The 17,489-nt window shown below is 44.9% G+C and overlaps 1 protein-coding gene across 4 annotated transcripts in view; it reads left to right on the top strand.

Annotated features, from left to right (window-relative positions):
• Window positions 1-17,489, top strand: part of ZNF276 (zinc finger protein 276) — a 332,393-nt gene that overhangs the window by 27,054 nt on the left and 287,850 nt on the right. For 3 of the 4 annotated variants that reach the window (XR_003857676.1, XM_029608214.1, XM_029608212.1), the window contains exons 2-4: window positions 4,192-4,501; window positions 5,236-5,285; window positions 5,479-5,964. Coding sequence is in view for 3 of the 4 variants with exons in the window: in XM_029608214.1 (XP_029464074.1) it covers window positions 4,192-4,501; window positions 5,236-5,285; window positions 5,479-5,964 (846 nt within the window). In the remaining variant the exon portion in view is untranslated. The remainder of the gene's footprint in view (window positions 1-4,191; window positions 4,502-5,235; window positions 5,286-5,478; window positions 5,965-17,489) is intronic. The other variant, XM_029608213.1, reaches the window with a different exon arrangement.

Below are 17,489 nucleotides of genomic sequence, written 5' to 3'. Positions count from 1 at the left end.
CGCATTTCGGCTCGCGCGAAGGCCCCTGCCGCCTGGTCTATTTTTGGCACACTTACCTCAGCTGATCGGAGCTAAATTTAGCCCGAGGCTATGCCTCATGGTGCGGCCTGCTCCGCGTACGGCAGCGCGCGCACCCGCCTCTCTAGAGCCGGCATTTGTGCAGATTGTGTCTCGGGAGGTGAAGGGACCTCTGGGAGGTCCGCTGAGGGGAATCCCCGTAGCAGTAGCAGTTCTTCTTGGCGCCCGGAGCCTGGGAGGCTTACAGCTCAGCCGCAGCCGCCTGATCTGTTCCTGCTTAGTGCAGGGGCGGAAGCCATTTTGAAAACGTTCAAGGATGCAGAGAGAGCCGCGATGGAGGCACGGAGTTCCCCGTCACCTCTCTCCCCGCGACCGGGGGTGGTGGTGGGGGGAAGGGCAGGTCGCAGGAGGATCGGGCTGATACTTCGGATGATGATCCTGAGGGGGCCTCAGATGGGTCGTCTTCGTCGTTCGTTCTCTTCTAACTTGGTGGTTTTTTCACAAAATGTTCTAGGCTTGGAGAGCGTCCAAACGCAAGAGGGGCAAGGTCTCTGAGGTTCCCTCCTCCCATAAGTGTCCCAAGTCCCCGCTGGTGTGGGGGGGACGACATATTAAGTCTAAGCGCCCTCTCAGATCCGTGGCAGGTCCGGATGATTCATCTTCGTCGGATCTTTCTTTGTATCAATGTTTGTAAATATGTTTTGTTTTTGTTTTTTATCTCCCATTCCCACCCCCCCTCGCTTTACCTCTCAGGCTCCCCCTAGAGCCTATACTCTCTCACTCATAATCTCCTGGTTCTCCCCTTCCCCTGTTCTATGTAATTTCATCCTTTCGTTGCAATGTAAACCCATATGATGTGTATTTTAATGTCGGTATAAAAAAGATGTTAAAATAAAATAAATAAAATCTTTCTGATGGAGGAGACCCTTCCCCGCAAGACCTTCAGGGGATAGACGCAGGCCAGGATGGTCAGCCCTTGGTGCCCAAACAGGGAGGCGCTTCTGTGGTAGACGGTGATGATCCCAAGGTGGTACGCTTGTTCCGGAGAGATGAATTGGGTCCGCTTATCCCGAATATTCTGGAAGAGCTCAGAATTGAAGTCCCGCAGGAGGAGGTCTAAGAGGTCTGGCTCGCTCTTTTCCCTTTCATATGTCGGGCACTGACCTCTTGTTCCGGGAGTGGGACACTCCAGATCTAGGTTTGAAAGTCAGCCGCGCTATGGATAAGTTGTACCCGCTACTGGAGGATGTGCTGGAGCTGCTCAGGGTACCCAAGGTGGATGCGGCAGTTTCTGCAGTCACTACAAAGACCACCATCCCAGTCATGGGAGCGACGGCACTAAAAGATTTGCGGGACCGAAAGTTGGAGGTACAGCTTAAAAAGATATTTGAGACCTCCTCCCTGGGAGTGCGGGTGGCCATGTGCAGCAGTTTTGCTCTGCATGTGAGCCTGCGTTGGGTGCAGCACTTACAATCTGTCTCTTCCCTTTTGGAAGCGGACGCGGCTCAAGCTGGTCGTTTGGAGGTGGTGGTGGCTTACAGTGCGGACGCACTGTATGATCTGTGCACGTTGGGAAGAACAATGGTCTCCGCCGTTTCGGCCTGCAGGCTCCTTTGGCTCAGAAATTGGTTGGCGGATGTCTCCTCGAAAGCTCAGCTGAGTTCCTTGCCTGTCAAGAGAAAGTTGCTCTTCAGCCAACAGTTGGAGGACATGATTAAGTCTCTGGGAGAGAATAAGGTCCACAAGCTGCCAGAGGTCAGGCTTTTCCTCAGAGGTCCAGATTCTGGGGGAATCGTCGTTTTTGGGCCTCACTGTCTTCTGGATCCTTCTCTTGTCAGGCTCCCAGCCGTGACGGATTCGGCATGGTCTAATCTTCTTTGGTGGCTGTGTCCGGATTATGACGGGGTGTGGTCTTGGAAATTCCCTCCTGGATAGTGGTAACCACCGATGCCAGCCTCTCCGGGTGGGGAGCGGTTTTGTCAAGGAACAGCAGTGCAGGAGCAGTGGATGAGGTCGGAGTCTTCTTGGTCGATCAATCGGTTGGAGACCAGAGCGGTTCGGTTGGCGCTACAGGCCCTCCTTCCCTTAGTAGAGGGGAGATCAGTGCGGATTCTCTCCGACAATGCAACGACGGTGGCTTACATCAATCGTCAGGGCGGAACTCTGAGTCGTCCGGTAGCGACGGAGGCTCAACTTTTAATCAGCTGGGCGAAACAGCACCTGTACAGGATAGCAGCCTCTCACATTGCCGGAGTGGACAATGTGCAGGCCGATTTTCTCAGCCGCCACCAGTTGGATCCAGGAGAGTGGGAACTCTCCGAGGCTTTCAGTCTCCTGTGCAACCGATGGTCCAGGCCCGCGATCGACTTGTTAACGACGTATCGCAATGCCAAAGCTCCTCAATTTTTCAGTCGTCGAAGAGAGCCAGGAGCGGAAGTTGTAGACACTCTGGTGCTTCCCTGTCCATTCTGTCTTTCTGCCATTGCCGTTGGTTGGCAAGGTTCTACGCTGCATCGAGGCTCATTCGGGCAAGGTGATACTCGTCGCGCCAGAGTGGCCGAGGCGTCCGTGGTTTGCGGACCTTCTCAATCTGGTGGTAGACGGCCCGCTGAGATTTCATCTGTCCCCGAGTCTGCTGCGACAAGGTCCCGTTTATTTCACAGAGGTAGTTCGCTTTTGTCTAGCGGCATGGCTTTTGAAAGGCGGAGATTTAGAAATAAGGGTTACCCGGAAGAGGTGATTACTACGCTTTTTTGCAGTCCTGTAAACCTTCTACCTCCATAGCCTACATCAGAGTTTGGGGTATTTTCGAGGACTGGTGCCTGAACCGAGTGGTGGAGCCGTCCAGGGCTACTATTCCGGATGTTCTGGCCTTTCTGCAGGCAGGTCTAGTAAAAGGTCTAGCCTTCAATTCCCTACGAGTTCAGATGGCAGCCCTTGGTAGTTTTCGGAGAAAGGTACAGGGCCTCGCTCTATCGTCTCGTCCGGATGTGGTTTGTTTTCTGCTTGGCGTTAAACATATTCGTCCTCCGATTCGGAGCCCCTATCCTTCGTAGAAGCTCAGCCTGGTTCTCTGTGCCCTTTTGTGCCTGCGTCAGCCTTTCGAGCTGCTGACGCAGGCGACCTTGAAAGATCCGACGTTGAAGGTCGTTTTCCTCGTGGCTATCGTATCAGTGTGGCGTGTTTCGGAGCTACAGGCCTTATCTTTAGGATTTCTAAAGAAGAAGTTTCTTTACGAACGGTTCCCTCCTTTCTTCTGAAAGTAGTGTCCACTTTTCATTTGAATCAGACGGTAGCGCTCACATGCTTGGCGGGCCTAGATCTTTCTACTTCCGAGTCTAGGGAGTTAAGACAGTTGGACGTCATACCTTATATTCCAATGGTTTTTTATGATTTGTTTGCATTTAGCTTTGGTACAGATTAATACTGAGGAACTGCAGGTGGCATCAGGGTATATAAAGCAGTGTCAGTTTTACTTTCTCTGTCTCCGCCTGCTGGCACGGATGAATAAACCCAGGAGTCGGGACTGATCCTTGGTACTACAGGAACGAAAATTATCAGGTAAGAACCAAAGTTTCCTTTCTAGCCATCCTCCCATGCAGGAGAGTTGTATGCAAAGCTCTTGATATGTATGGTTGCTTGGTGCACCTCCACTCAGTCTCAGCCACTGATCTCTGTAGCTCCTTCAGAGTGATTGTTGCCTCTCTATGGCTTCCCTCACAAATCTTTTCTTTGCTCTGATGTTGAGTTTTGAGGGCGGGCCTTGCCTAGGCAGTCTCTGTCTGGGTAGTATGATGCAACTTCCAATTCCTCACAATTGATCTAACAGTGCTCACTGGGATATCCAAGCACTTGGATATTATTTTGTAGCCTTTTCCTATTTTGTACATGTCTGTAACTTTCTTTAATTTCCTTAGAATGCTCTTTGGTCTTCATTTTCACAGCTTTCCTTCAGATTCATAGTCTGTCCAATGGTACTGGAATTAGGGAGTCTTTTGTCCAGAAAAGCTGATTTTTTTTAATGATACACAGGTCGAGGCCAATTGGCTTGCAGCTTGGATATGCTATTGTGGACAGGAATGATTGGTCAGGCTGGCAGATCTGATGTGTTTTTTGGTTTTTTTTAATAGGGTTATCTGTAATTCTCTCTAGTCATGTCATTGCTTGTTGCAGGAGTTGGAAGAACTCTGAGCACAGGATACTGCCGACTTTGCCATGGGAAATTTTCCTCCCGGAGTTTGCGGAATGCATTTGGGAAAGTTCCGGTGCTTGGCGAGAGCTTGGAACAACAGCGTCGCGTGGACCACGTGTTCTTTACCGATTTTCAGCAGCTGGTCGGGGTGACAGTTCAGCAAGATACCTCCCTGCCACAGTTTGTTTGCAAGAACTGCCATGCTCAGTTTTATAAGTGTCGAAGTGTCCTGAAAACATTCATTCAGAAAGTGAATGCATCTCCTTTGGGCCATTCAAAGACAAAAGGAAGGTAGGTTCCAACTGTATGCTTCAGGATGATAGTATGGCAGAACATTAAATTGCAAGATATCACTTATAACTCCACCTTTATTTCTAGTAGTTAATAAACCAAATTCCAGGCTGTTGTGCAATATACAACTTCCAAGAATTCTCACCATTCTGGATAGTGATAACCATGTCATGGGTTGTCCAATATCAATGAACTCATTTGCAAGTGATGTCAAGTACAGATTTAATTGGAATTGAATTACAGGATTGTTTTCGTAAACAGTTCTAAATTTATTTTTCACTCACTTTCGAGCAATCTTTTCCTTTGTCGGATTAGTGCAGAAGGAGCTAAGGAGGATGTTTCCAGACTGTACAAGTAAATTGTAAGTTGGCTTGTGTATTCAGCAATGGTTTATGTATAGTTGTACATTTTGGCAACATCTTTCTTAGCTTATTTTCACTGACCTGTGGTTAGTGGGCATAGCACTGGAAAGCTGGTCACAGCACAATAAAAAAAAATCTCATTTTCAGCTTGTTTGTAATATTTATTTCCACATGTCTACACGGACTGACATGGCAGGTTGAAAGCCACTGAAGGCGGATTTGTCAGTGTATGTAGATCGTACATTTCAGTATACAAAGTTCTTGCTCCTGTCAGCAGATGTTTTCCTTCAGACTTGTGTTCTCTGTCTTCATCCTCCATATACCATGTAGCTTGGCACTCTGCTAAACATTATTCTGCTTTGATGTGTGCAGGGCCAGTTCTATCCAGACTCTATCAAGTACAGAAAAAGGATCGTGCTTGGGTAAGAAAAGTACAAAACTGCTTTCAGTTATGGTCTTGATTGGTTGGTATGTAAAACTGCATTGAATATTTTTGGTGGTTAAGTTTGTTAGTATAGTGTTAATTTTATTTCACAGAGGGGAGAAGCTGAAATTCTCAGTTGCTGGAAAAATGAACTATTTGTATAACCTTTTTTTTTCTTTTCATTTGAACAGTAGATCTGATCACATCTAGCCCTCAGTGCTTACACAGTTTGGTCGCATGGACCCATAACCATGCTGAGAACTGTCAGTCTGTGCCAAATTTGCAAAGCGTCTTATCTTCTGAGTACTGTGGGATAATTCAAGCTGTATGGGGATGTGGCGATGGGCACGACTATATCATGGCTACTGAGTCTGACTGCAGTGCATTTCTTATTGAGAATGCTTTGTCCGTTAAATGGGAGTGGAGTAAGAGCACGGCACAGCTTATGACTGATAATGAGGGGGGTTTGGACGGTATTGGAGCTGTGACTTCTAGGATGCAGCATGTCCCATCAAAGGTGAACTGTCGTCAGAATCCTCGCAACAAAAGGGCCATCTCAGAAGCTATAAGCTCAGAGACTTGCACAATACAGAGCAGGAATTCACAACTGGAGAATGCAGCCTCTTTTCAGGAAGAAGAGTTGTCCCAGCCAGTTTCTAATTTTGAAGATGTTCATGGTAAGAGCTTTCTGTGACCTTATGCAGTGCCTTTGCTCTCCTGAAGTGTTTTTTATTGTATCTAATCCCAAATTCTGAACTTACCTGCAGGATTGTGCAACACAGGAGAGAATCTGAGTTATTTTTATGTCATGCTTTTTTTTTTTCAAGTACTAAACGTTTCTTTATACCTTGAGAGAGCACGTTATAATATAGCACTTGCACTAGAAAAGAGAGAATAGAGGAAATTTGCCAGATACAGAAATTCAAGGAAGAAATAACATGAGGGGGTGCAAGATAGTTGTGTAACAGGGTAACAAACAGCAGGTACAAACAGAAGACTTCAGGCACTGGTCCGAGAAGGAAAAGTTTTATTTGCTAGCAATTAGATGCAGCTGAAATGGTTTTCAGTAAAACTGCACACCCCCCTTTGCAGGGAGAAACTTTTTATACATTTCACATTTCTTATCTCTTGCACGTGCGTTCTGCATAAGAACATAAGAACATAAGAAAATGCCATACTGGGTCAGACCAAGGGTCCATCAAGCCCAGCATCCTGTTTCCAACAGTGGCCAATCCAGGCCATAAGAACCTGGCAAGTACCCAAAAACTAAGTCTATTCCATGTAACCATTGCTAATGGCAGTGGCTATTCTCTAAGTGAACTTAATAGCAGGTAATGGACTTCTCCTCCAAGAACTTATCCAATCCTTTTTTAAACACAGCTATACTAACTGCACGAACCACATTCTCTGGCAACAAATTCCAGAGTTTAATTGTGCGTTGAGTAAAAAAGAACTTTCTCCGATTAGTTTTAAATGTGCCCCATGCTAACTTCATGGAGTGTCCCCTAGTCCTTCTACTATCCGAAAGAGTAAATAACCGATTCACATCTACCCGTTCTAGACCTCTCATGATTTTAAACACCTCTATCATATCCCCCCTCAGTCGTCTCTTCTCCAAGCTGAAAAGTCCTAACCTCTTTAGTCTTTCCTCATAGGGGAGTTGTTCCATTCCCCTTATCATTTTGGTAGCCCTTCTCTGTACCTTCTCCATCGCAATTATATCTTTTTTGAGATGCGGCGACCAGAATTGTACACAGTATTCAAGGTGCGGTCTCACCATGGAGCGATACAGAGGCATTATGACATTTTCCGTTTTATTCATCATTCCTTTTCTAATAATTCCCAACATTATGTTTGCTTTTTTGACTGCCGCAGCACACTGAACCGACTATTTCAATGTGTTATCCACTATGACACCTAGATCTCTTTCTTGGGTTGTAGCACCTAATATGGAACCCAACATCGTGTAATTATAGCATGGGTTATTTTTCCCTATATGCATCACCTTGCACTTATCCACATTAAATTTCATCTGCCATTTGGATGCCCAATTTTCCAGTCTCACAAGGTCTTCCTGCAATTTATCACAATCTGCTTGTGATTTAACTACTCTGCACAATTTTGTGTCATCTGTAAATTTGATTATCTCACTCGTCGTATTTCTTTCCAGATCATTTATAAATATATTGAACAGTAAGGGTCCCAACACAGAACCCTGAGGTACTCCACTGTCCACTCCTTTCCACTGAGAAAATTGCCCATTTAATCCTACTCTCTGTTTCCTGTCTTTTAGCCAGTTTGCAATCCACGAAAGGACATCGCCACCTATCCCATGACTTTTTACTTTTCCTAGAAGCCTCTCATGAGGAACTTTGTCAAACGCCTTCTGAAAATCCAAGTATACTATATCTACCGGTTCATCTTTATCCACATGTTTATTAACTCCTTCAAAAAAGTGAAGCAGATTTGTGAGGCAAGACTTGCCCTGGGTAAAGCCATGCTGACTTTGTTCCATTAAACCATGTCTTTCTATATGTTCTGTGATTTTGATGTTTATAACACTTTCCACTATTTTTCCTGGCACTGAAGTCAGGCTAACCGGTCTGTAGTTTCCCGGATCGCCCCTGGAGCCCTTTTTAAATATTGGGGTTACATTTGCTATCCTCCAGTCTTCAGGTACAATGGATGATTTTAATGATAAGTTACAAATTTTTACTAATAGGTCTGAAATTTCATTTTTTAGTTCCTTCAGAACTCTGGGGTGTATACCATCCGGTCCAGGTGATTTACTACTCTTCAGTTTGTCAATCAGGCCTACCACATCTTCTAGGTTCACCGTGATTTGATTCAGTCCATCTGAATCATTACCCATGAAAACCTTCTCCATTACGGGTACCTCCCCAACATCCTCTTCAGTAAACACCGAAGCAAAGAAATCATTTAATCTTTCCGCGATGGCCTTATCTTCTCTAAGTGCCCCTTTAACCCCTCGATCATCTAACGGTCCAACTGACTCCCTCACAGGCTTTCTGCTTCGGATATATTTTAAAAAGTTTTTACTGTGAGTTTTTGCCTCTACAGCCAACTTCTTTTCAAATTCTCTCTTAGCCTGTCTTATCAATGTCTTACATTTAACTTGCCAACGTTTATGCTTTATCCTATTTTCTTCTGTTGGATCCTTCTTCCAATTTTTGAATGAAGATCTTTTGGCTAAAATAGCTTCTTTCACCTCCCCTTTGAGCAAGCATATTCAGACTGAGGGGCTAGGTGGCTCCCTCCTTCCTTCAGCGTGGAACTTTCCCGATGTTTCTCCTTTGTTCTGGCTTCAGGTCATGTGAATACTGATACGTCATTTGCAGGAGAGGCTGTCGGGAATTGCAGTTCTGTGAAAGGAATTGCAACAATAATACTGCCTTATACATAATGCGTCCTTTGTTCTGGTTAGTTCTGTGTGCTCAGCAGGGTTACTGACTTGGCTGTCATAACCGAAATCTATCAGCATTACTAAAAGACAATAAGAACAGTGTGTGAAAGCTTGCTAGCAGTTTGGATGATGTGCAGTTTCTGCAGTTACTCTCTATTCTGTCCATAAGCTTTAGTGCAGGCAGCAGACCCTTTGTGAAGCGGGTGATTCTGGTACATGGAGTCCTGGTGTTAGGAGTTGCTGTTCTTGTCTCAGGTGGGGGTTCTGATCCCCTTCAGTTGTACACCATGCAGGAAAGCGACCTTGAGGTGTTCATATCTGATGATCCCAAGCTAACAAAATAGTATAACAAGATGATGGCCAAAGCTAGAGGGTTGTTAGAGTGACAAGGGAGAGACATAGCCTCATTTATTTTACTGGTTAATGGCTCTGTACAGATGACCTGTAATGAGGCATTAATCAATAGAATAAACGAGGTGATATGTTCAGTTCTGGAGGCTGCACCTCCTGAAGGATATAAACAATAGAAGAGGTTCAGAGAACAGCTATGAAATGATGGAGTCTGCAGTAAAAAGCCTGAGACTTAAGAACTTAAATATGTACACCCAAGAACAGGGTTTCCCAATCATTTTGGATGTGCAGATCCCTTATCAAACCTCGGTTTGAGGATCCCCAGTCCATTCCCACTGCTCTCTATCACCCCCCTCCCCAACAGCCCATCTATACTAGTCATAGTAATTTAGTGAGTCAGAACAAGGGTCCATGAAGCCCAGTATGCTGTTTCCAGAGGTTGCCAGTCCAGGTCACAAATACTTGACAGGTTCTCAAATAATATATAGATTCCCTGTTTCTTACACCTAGGGAAAAGTATGGCTTTCCTCAGGTCGGTTAATAACGGTTTATGGACTTCTCCAGTAACTTGTTCAAATCTTTTTTTAAACCCAGTTACATCAGTTGTCTTTACCACATCCCCTGGCAATGAATTCCAGAGCTTAATTGTGCATTTCATAACATTCAGATAGGTTAATCCATGACTAGTGGGTTATGCACCTCTACCAGCAGACGGAGCAGAGCTGACGACATGATATTTCCCTGTATGTACCAGGATCAGTCCAGACAATGGTTTGAACCTCCTTTCCAGCAGATGGAGACAGAGAAAAACTCAAAAGGTATCCTATATCAGGACAGTTCTCCCCCTGTGTCCCTTCAGTATTTCTCTTTCTCCAGCAGATGCAGATAGCAGAACCTGTGGTTCCCTTTCTTTGTAGCAGTTTTTGGTTTGCGGAAGTTCTTCTTCCTCCTTCTCTAGTTATAAAGGATCAAGCAAGTATTGGTTTAATTCCCAGTGTTTAAAAAGTAAAAAAAAATAAATTTAGTCATCGGGAGCAGTTTTGTTCTGACTCCTTGCTCTTGCTTGGGCCTAGGGGGGGGGGTCCTGTCCCCTTGATTTATTCAGCCTAGGACCCTTTTCCTGGTGGCCTCTTGCCTGGCTCTGGGGTGATACTGGTGGTCCAGTCCCTCCCCCATTGAGACCCCTGAGAAGTTTCATGCCTCTGGTCTCTTGTCAGAGAAGTAAAATTCCTCTGTCCCTTTAAGTTGTCTGGAAAAAAAAAAAAGAGGAAAGGTTTTTACTTTGTATTAATCAGTACCCTGGACAAGGACCGGCAGCTTACGGGGGAAGGAGCGGAGAACAGTTTTCTCTCTCTCCTGCTCGCAGCAGCCAGGCGCAGAAGGACTTTGCTGTTCCTGTGGCAACTCCTCATACACCCCCCCCCCCCCAATGCCTTGATCGCCATTTTGTATTGACATGTGGAGAGCCGGCCTGCTGCACATATCGAGCCTGTTTCTTTGCTGGACAGGGGAAGGGATTCTGTAGTTCCTCAATCCCCTCCGGATTTAAGCCCTGTGGACTCTCCGGATTTGATCCTGGACCCTCAGGACGATATCCCCCCCTCCTCCAATTCCAGGGAAAGCCCCTTCTCATTTTACTACTGATTTTGTACTTTCATTACACAGAGCTTATGTCGCTAGCTTGCTGCAACAGGAGGATCCCCCCAAAGACCCCCCACCTGTGAAGGTTCCTATAGGCCCTCCACCTGCAAAGGTGCCTAGGGTATCTACAGACCAGGGACCTAAGCTCCCAGATTACCAGGGGACTAATTGGGTTCGGACCATACCAGGGGCGCAAAACTAGCCGGATCCTCCTACCCCACCTCCTCAGCTCCCGGAGCCTGATCCGGATGCAGATTCTTTAACTCAGAATCCACCGGTCGAAGGGGATGACCCGCGGGTCTTATGCTTGTTCCAGCAGGAGGAGCTGGACCCGCTCATCCCTTTTTGTTCTAGCCGAGTGGGGCACAGATGCCCCTCCTGCGGAAGCCGCAAGTACAGCGGTTTCCAGTAATGTGGACCCTGTCCTGGCAGGACTGAGAGCCCCTCCACGTACCTTCCCTTTTCATCCTATGCTAATGCAGTTACTTCTCCAGAAATGGGAAGCTCCAGAATCTGGCTTACGAGTGGGCAGAGCAATGGACAAGCTCTATCCCCTCCCGGACCACTGCCTAGAGATGCTCAAGGACTCCAAGGTGGATGCTTCGGTTTCCGCTCCACAAAGAGAACCACCATCCCGGTGGTTGGAGCGATGGCTTTGAAGGACCTTCAGAATCGGAAGTTGGAAGTACATCTCAAAAGGATCTTTGAAGTTCTAGTGCTTGGTGTTCGGGCGACAGTCTTTAGCAGTCTCATGCAGCGGGCAAGTCTCAGGTGGGTTCAACAACTACTCAGCACTCAGGGCCTCCCGTCTGCAGATGCGGACAGGCGGAGTGGCTGGATGCTGCAGTTGCGTATGGGGCTGATGTCCTCCATGATCTCCTCCGGGTGCAGGCCAGAGCCATGGTTTTAGCGGTGTCGGCCAGACGCCTCCTCTGGCTGTGAAATTGGGTGGCAGACTCCTCTTCTAAATCTCAGTTGGGCACTTTCCCATTCAAGGGTGTTACTTTTTGGGGAGGACCTGGAACAGCTTATCAAATCTTTGTGACAACAAGATTCATAAGCTGCCTGTGGACCGCCCTAAACGGCCCCTTTTTTTCCTTCGCACTTGTTTCAGGGGGCAGCGCAGGTACAGCAAGCCGCGGGGGGCTTCTCAAAGAAGTCCCTCCACTAGCTCTCTATCATGGTCTCATTCCTTTCGTGGATGATGGCTATTCTGGGATGTTAAGAACATAAGAACATGCCATACTGGGTCAGACCAAGGGTCCATCAAGCCAAGCATCCTGTTTCCAACAGTGGCCAATCCAGGCCATAAGAACCTGGCAAGTACCCAAAAACTAAGTCTATTCCATGTTACCGTTGCTAGTAATAGCAGTGGCTATTTTCTAAGTCAACTTAATTAATAGCAGGTAATGGACTTCTCCTCCAAGAACTTATCCAATCCTTTTTTAAACACTGCTATACTAACTGCACTAACCACATCTTCTGGCAACAAATTCCAGAGTTTAATTGTGCGTTGAGTGAAAAAGAACTTTCTCCGATTAGTTTTAAATGTGCCCCATGCTAACTTCATGGCGTGCCCCCTAGTCTTTCTACTATCCGAAAGAGTAAATAACCGATTCACATCTACCCGTTCTAGACCTCTCATGATTTTAAACACCTCTATCATATCCCCCCTCAGCCGTCTCTTCTCCAAGCTGAAAAGCCTTAACCTCTTCAGTCTTTCCTCATAGGGGAGCTGTTCCATTCACTTTATCATTTTGGTCGCCCTTCTCTGTACCTTCTCCATCGCAACTGTATCTTTTTTGAGATGGGGCGACCAGAATTGTACACAGTATTAAAGGTGCGGTCTCACCATGGAGTGATACAGAGGCATTATGACATTTTCCGTTTTATTCACCATTCCCTTTCTAATAATTCCCAACATTCTGTTTGCTTTTTTGACTGCCACAGCACACTGAACTGACTGTTTCAATGTGTTATCCACTATGACACCTTTCTTGAGTAGTAGCACCTAATATGGAACCTAACATTGTGTAACTATAGCATGGGTTATTTTTCCCTATATATGCATCACCTTGCACTTGTCCACATTAGATTTCATCTGCCATTTTGATGCCCAATTTTCCAGCCTCACAAGGTCTTCCTGCAATTTATCACAATCTGCTTGTGATTTAACTACTCTGAACAATTTTGTATCATCTGCAAATTTGATTACCTCACTTGTCGTATTTCTTTCCAGATCATTTATAAACATATTTAAAAGTAAGGGTCCCAATACAGATCCCTGAGGCACTCCACTGCCCACACCCTTCCCCTGAGAAAATTGTCCATTTAATCCTACTCTCTGTTTTCTGTCTTTTAGCCAGTTTGTAATCCACAAAAGGACATCGCCATCTATCCCATGACTTTTTATTTTTCCTAGAAGCCTCTCATGAGGAACTTTGTCAAATGCCTTCTGAAAATCCAAGTACACTACATCTACAGGTTCACCTTTATCCACATGTTTATTAACGCCTTCAAAAAAGTGAAGCAGATTTGTGAGGCAAGACTTACCTTGGGTAAAGCCATGCTGACTTTGTTCCATTAAACCATGTGTTCTGTGATTTTGATGTTTGGAACACTTTCCACTATTTTTCCTGGCACTGAAGTCAGGCTAACCGGTCTGTAGTTTCCCGGATCGCCCCTGGAGTCCTTTTTAAATATGGGGGTTACATTAACTATCCTCCAGTCTTCAGGTACAATGGATGATTTTAATGACAGGTTACAAATTTTTACTAATAGGTCTGAAATTTCATTTTTTAGTTCCTTCAGAGCTCTGGGGTGTATACCATTCGGTCCAGGTGATTTATTACTCTTAAGTTTGTCAGTCAGGTCTACCACATCTTCTAGGTTCACTGTGATTTGGTTCAGTCCATCTGAATCATTACCCATGAAAACCTTCTCCAGTACGGGTACCTCCCCAACATCCTCTTCAGTAAACACCGAAGAAAAGAAATCATTTAATCTTTCTGCAATGGTCTTATCTTCTCTAAGTGCCCCTTTGTCCCATCTATCATCTAACAGTCCAACTGACTCCCTCACAGGCTTTCTGCTTCGGATATATTTTAAAAAGTTTTTACTGTGAGTTTTTGCCTCTACAGCCAACTTCTTTTCAAATTCTCTCTTAGCCTGTCTCATCAATGTCTTACATTTAACTTGCCAACGTTTATGCATTATCCTATTTTCTTCTGTTGGATCCTTCTTCCAATTTTTGAATGAAGATCTTTTGGCTAAAATAGCTTCTTTCACCTCCCCTTTTAACCATGCCGGTAATCGTTTTGCCTTCTTTCCACCTTTCTTAATGTGTGGAATACATCTGGATTGTGCTTCTAGGATGGTATTTTTTAACAAGGACCACGCCTCTTGTACACTTTTTACTTTTGTAGCTGCTCCTTTCATTTTTTTTCTAACTATTCTTATTTTATCAAAGTTTCCCTTTTGAAAGTTTAGCACGACAGCCGTGGATTTGCTTACTGACTCCCAGTCATTAAATCAAATTTGAACATATTATGATCACTATTGCCAAGCGGCCCCACCACCGTTACCTCTCTCACCAAATCCTGTTCTCCACTGAGAATTAGATCTAAAATTGATCCCTCTGTCGTCGGTTCCTGAACCAGTTGCTCCATAAAGCTTTCATTCTTTTTCTGTAAATCATTGTCTATAAAGTAATATAGATTCTCAGGAGTCTTTAGGAGCATTATCAATTAAGAAATCTTATTTGTTAGACAAATATACAGTATCTATCTTTATTAATTTCCTCAATAATTAGGTGATATTGACCTCTTTTACAGTTGTCTATAAATGTCCTTAAATGGTTAGGATCATAAAAAATATACTTGTTATCCTTGTAAGTGAACATGCACTTACAAGGATATCTAATAGCCAATTGGATCCCCAAGGACTTAGCTTCTTGCATCATATCCACAAACTTTTTCCTTCTAATCTGAGTGTCCCTTGTGACATCAGGATAGATCCAAACTTTCTGTCCTAAATATGTTTTATTACGATTATGAAGGAACGTTCTTAAAACTAGGTCCCTATCGATCTCATGAACAAAAGATACTAGCAATGTCCCCCTAAATTCAATTTGCTCTTCAGTGGATGCTTCAAGAAACACTGTTAATTCTGCATCTATATTTATATCAAACAATCTAGCACCTTTCCTATTTTCTTTATTAGGAACATAATAGGCTTTTGAAAAAATAGGTACTTTTTCAGGAGTTATTAGTACTTCTATCAAATATTTTTTAATTGTTCCCTAGGTGAAATTAATTTCAAACAGGGGAAATTTAGTATTCTCAAGTTCAAATACCGCATCCTGTTTTCAATTTTCTCATAATTCCTTCTCAATGATTCGTCTGATTTAATTAAATTGACCTGAACCTCTTTCACAGATGTTACTTGTTCCACAATCTCCTTTAATTTAACCTCATGATTATTAACCAGGGAATCTATACCATGCAACTTGTTCTGAGATACACTTATGACATTAGTTAACTTTGAAATAGATCTTTCCATAGTCATTAAAGCTTTCAAAATTGAGTCCAATGTAATTACTTCAGGCTGTATTATTTTTTCCAATGTGAGATCCAGTATCATCCCTCCCCCTTGGCTTACTTCCGAAATTGCTTGAATTTCGCTTGCCATGTTTCCTTCACACCTTGCTGATGTCAAATTATTCCCTAAGGGAATCTTTTCAAGTTCACTTTCTGCGTTCATGTGTCCACTAGCAGTTTGCTGCTTCTCATGAACTGAACTTTGAAGATATCCCAGGGTGGGGTGCGATGGTGTTTGAGGAGCCCCGGGGCTCAAAGAGATCTGAATGTCCAGAGGAGTAAGATTCTGCTCCACATCTATACCCTCAACGGACTTTGCACCCGGTGTTGATACTGCTGCTGGATTAAAGAAACCCTCTATCAATTGCTGCGTCGAGGGAGTCTGTGGTGTAGCAGAAGGATCCACTCGCAGGCGCCCTTTACGCTTAGTGTGAGGCATAATAATTGTTTATTCAAAAAAAGAGGGCCTTACCGTTCAAGCTTCTTTCTACTTACTCCTTCGAATCTAGTGGAGGTTTAGGAGAGTCCCAGAGAACTTGAACAAATAAAAGTAATAATAAATGCAATCCCTCATCTTCAGCAAATCGAAAGCAAGTCGCGCACCCCTTCGGCACGCAGCTTAGAAGACGCGCCAGTGGACGCTATGCGCCGCCGCAGCAGCGACTTAAGTAGGAACAGGCAGGGCACAACTTGATGACCTCAGAGGTCTGGAGGGGTTCCGTTGGGGCCGGAAAATCTCACCCCCGGTAGCCAGTTCTTCTCTTCCTCTCCTTCCTCCAGGTAACGCCGCCGCAGCAGCGACTTAAGTAGGAACAGGCAGGGCACAACTTGATGACCTCAGAGGTCTGGAGGGGTTCCGTTGGGGCCGGAAAATCTCACCCCCGGTAGCCAGTTCTTCTCTTCCTCTCCTTCCTCTAAAGCTTTCATTTATTCCATCCAGGAACTTTATCTCTCTAGTGTGTCCCGATGATACATTTACCCAGTCAATATTGGGGTAATTGAAGTCTCCCATTTTTACCACACTACCAATTTGGTTAGCTTCCCTAATTTCTCTTAGCATTTCACTGTCCGTCTCACCATCTTGACCAGGTGGACGGTAGTATACTCCTATCACTATAGTCTTCCCCGACAAACAAGGGATTTCTACCCATAAAGATTCAATTGTGCATTTAGTCTCGTGCAGGATGTTTATCCTGTTGGACTCTATGCCATCCCGGACATAAAGCACCACACCGCCTCCCGGGTGCTCCTCTCTGTCATTGCGATATAATTTGTACCCCGGTATAGCACTGTCCCATTGGTTGTCCTCCTTCCACCATGTCTCTGAGATGGCAATTAAGTCTATGTAATCATTCACTGCTATACATTCTAATTCTCCCATCTTACTTCTTAGACTTCTTGCATTAGCATACAATCATTTCAAAGTTTGTTTTTTGTTTGTATTTTCATTCTGCTTTTTAATTTATAGGGATAAGGTAGAATTTTTTAGCTCAGGTGAGTTTTTAGTTACAGGCCCTTGGACTACTTTTCTTATTATTGGAACCTCACTGTCAGGGTGCCCTAATTCTAATGTATCATTAGTATCCTTTGAAGATACCTCTCTCCGAACCATGCACTGCTGAGTAACCCTCAAGGATCTACCCCCAAAGTCCTCGCAATGAGATGCAGCTGGCCCATTCCTCCATTCCCAATTTCGGTGGTCGTCTGTCCCTATTTTACGAGGAATGGGTCAAAATTACTTCGGATTGGTGAGTGCTCAAAGTAATCGAACGAGGCTACGCTTTAGAATTTGCTTGGGATCCTCCGGCCGCTATTTAATTTCTCCCCGTGGAGTTTGGAAGCATCCAGTTGTGCACCAGACTCTCGACAGGCTTCAACAGCTCAGAGCCATAGTCCCTGTACCCCTGGAGGAACAGGGGTCAGGCCAGTATTCCATCTACTTTGTGGTTCTCAAAAAGGACGGCTCTTTTCGACCAATCCTGGACCTCAAGAGAGTCAACAAGGCACTCAAGGTCCCCCATTTTTGGATGGAGACCCTGAGGGGGCGGTCATCGCAGTAGTTCGCACAGGCGTGAATTCCTTCTCTCGATTTGACGGAGGCCTACCTTCATATCCCAATCCGCCAGGAACATCAGAAGTAACTCTGTTTCAACATCCTGGGATGGCATTACCAGTTTCGAGCGCTCCC

Source organism: Rhinatrema bivittatum, chromosome 7 (assembly GCF_901001135.1).
Source record: "Rhinatrema bivittatum chromosome 7, aRhiBiv1.1, whole genome shotgun sequence".
In the NCBI taxonomy this organism is placed as follows: Eukaryota; Metazoa; Chordata; class Amphibia; order Gymnophiona; family Rhinatrematidae; genus Rhinatrema; species Rhinatrema bivittatum.
Note: the sequence above shows the minus strand (reverse complement) of the source record. Positions and strands in the feature narration are given on the sequence as shown.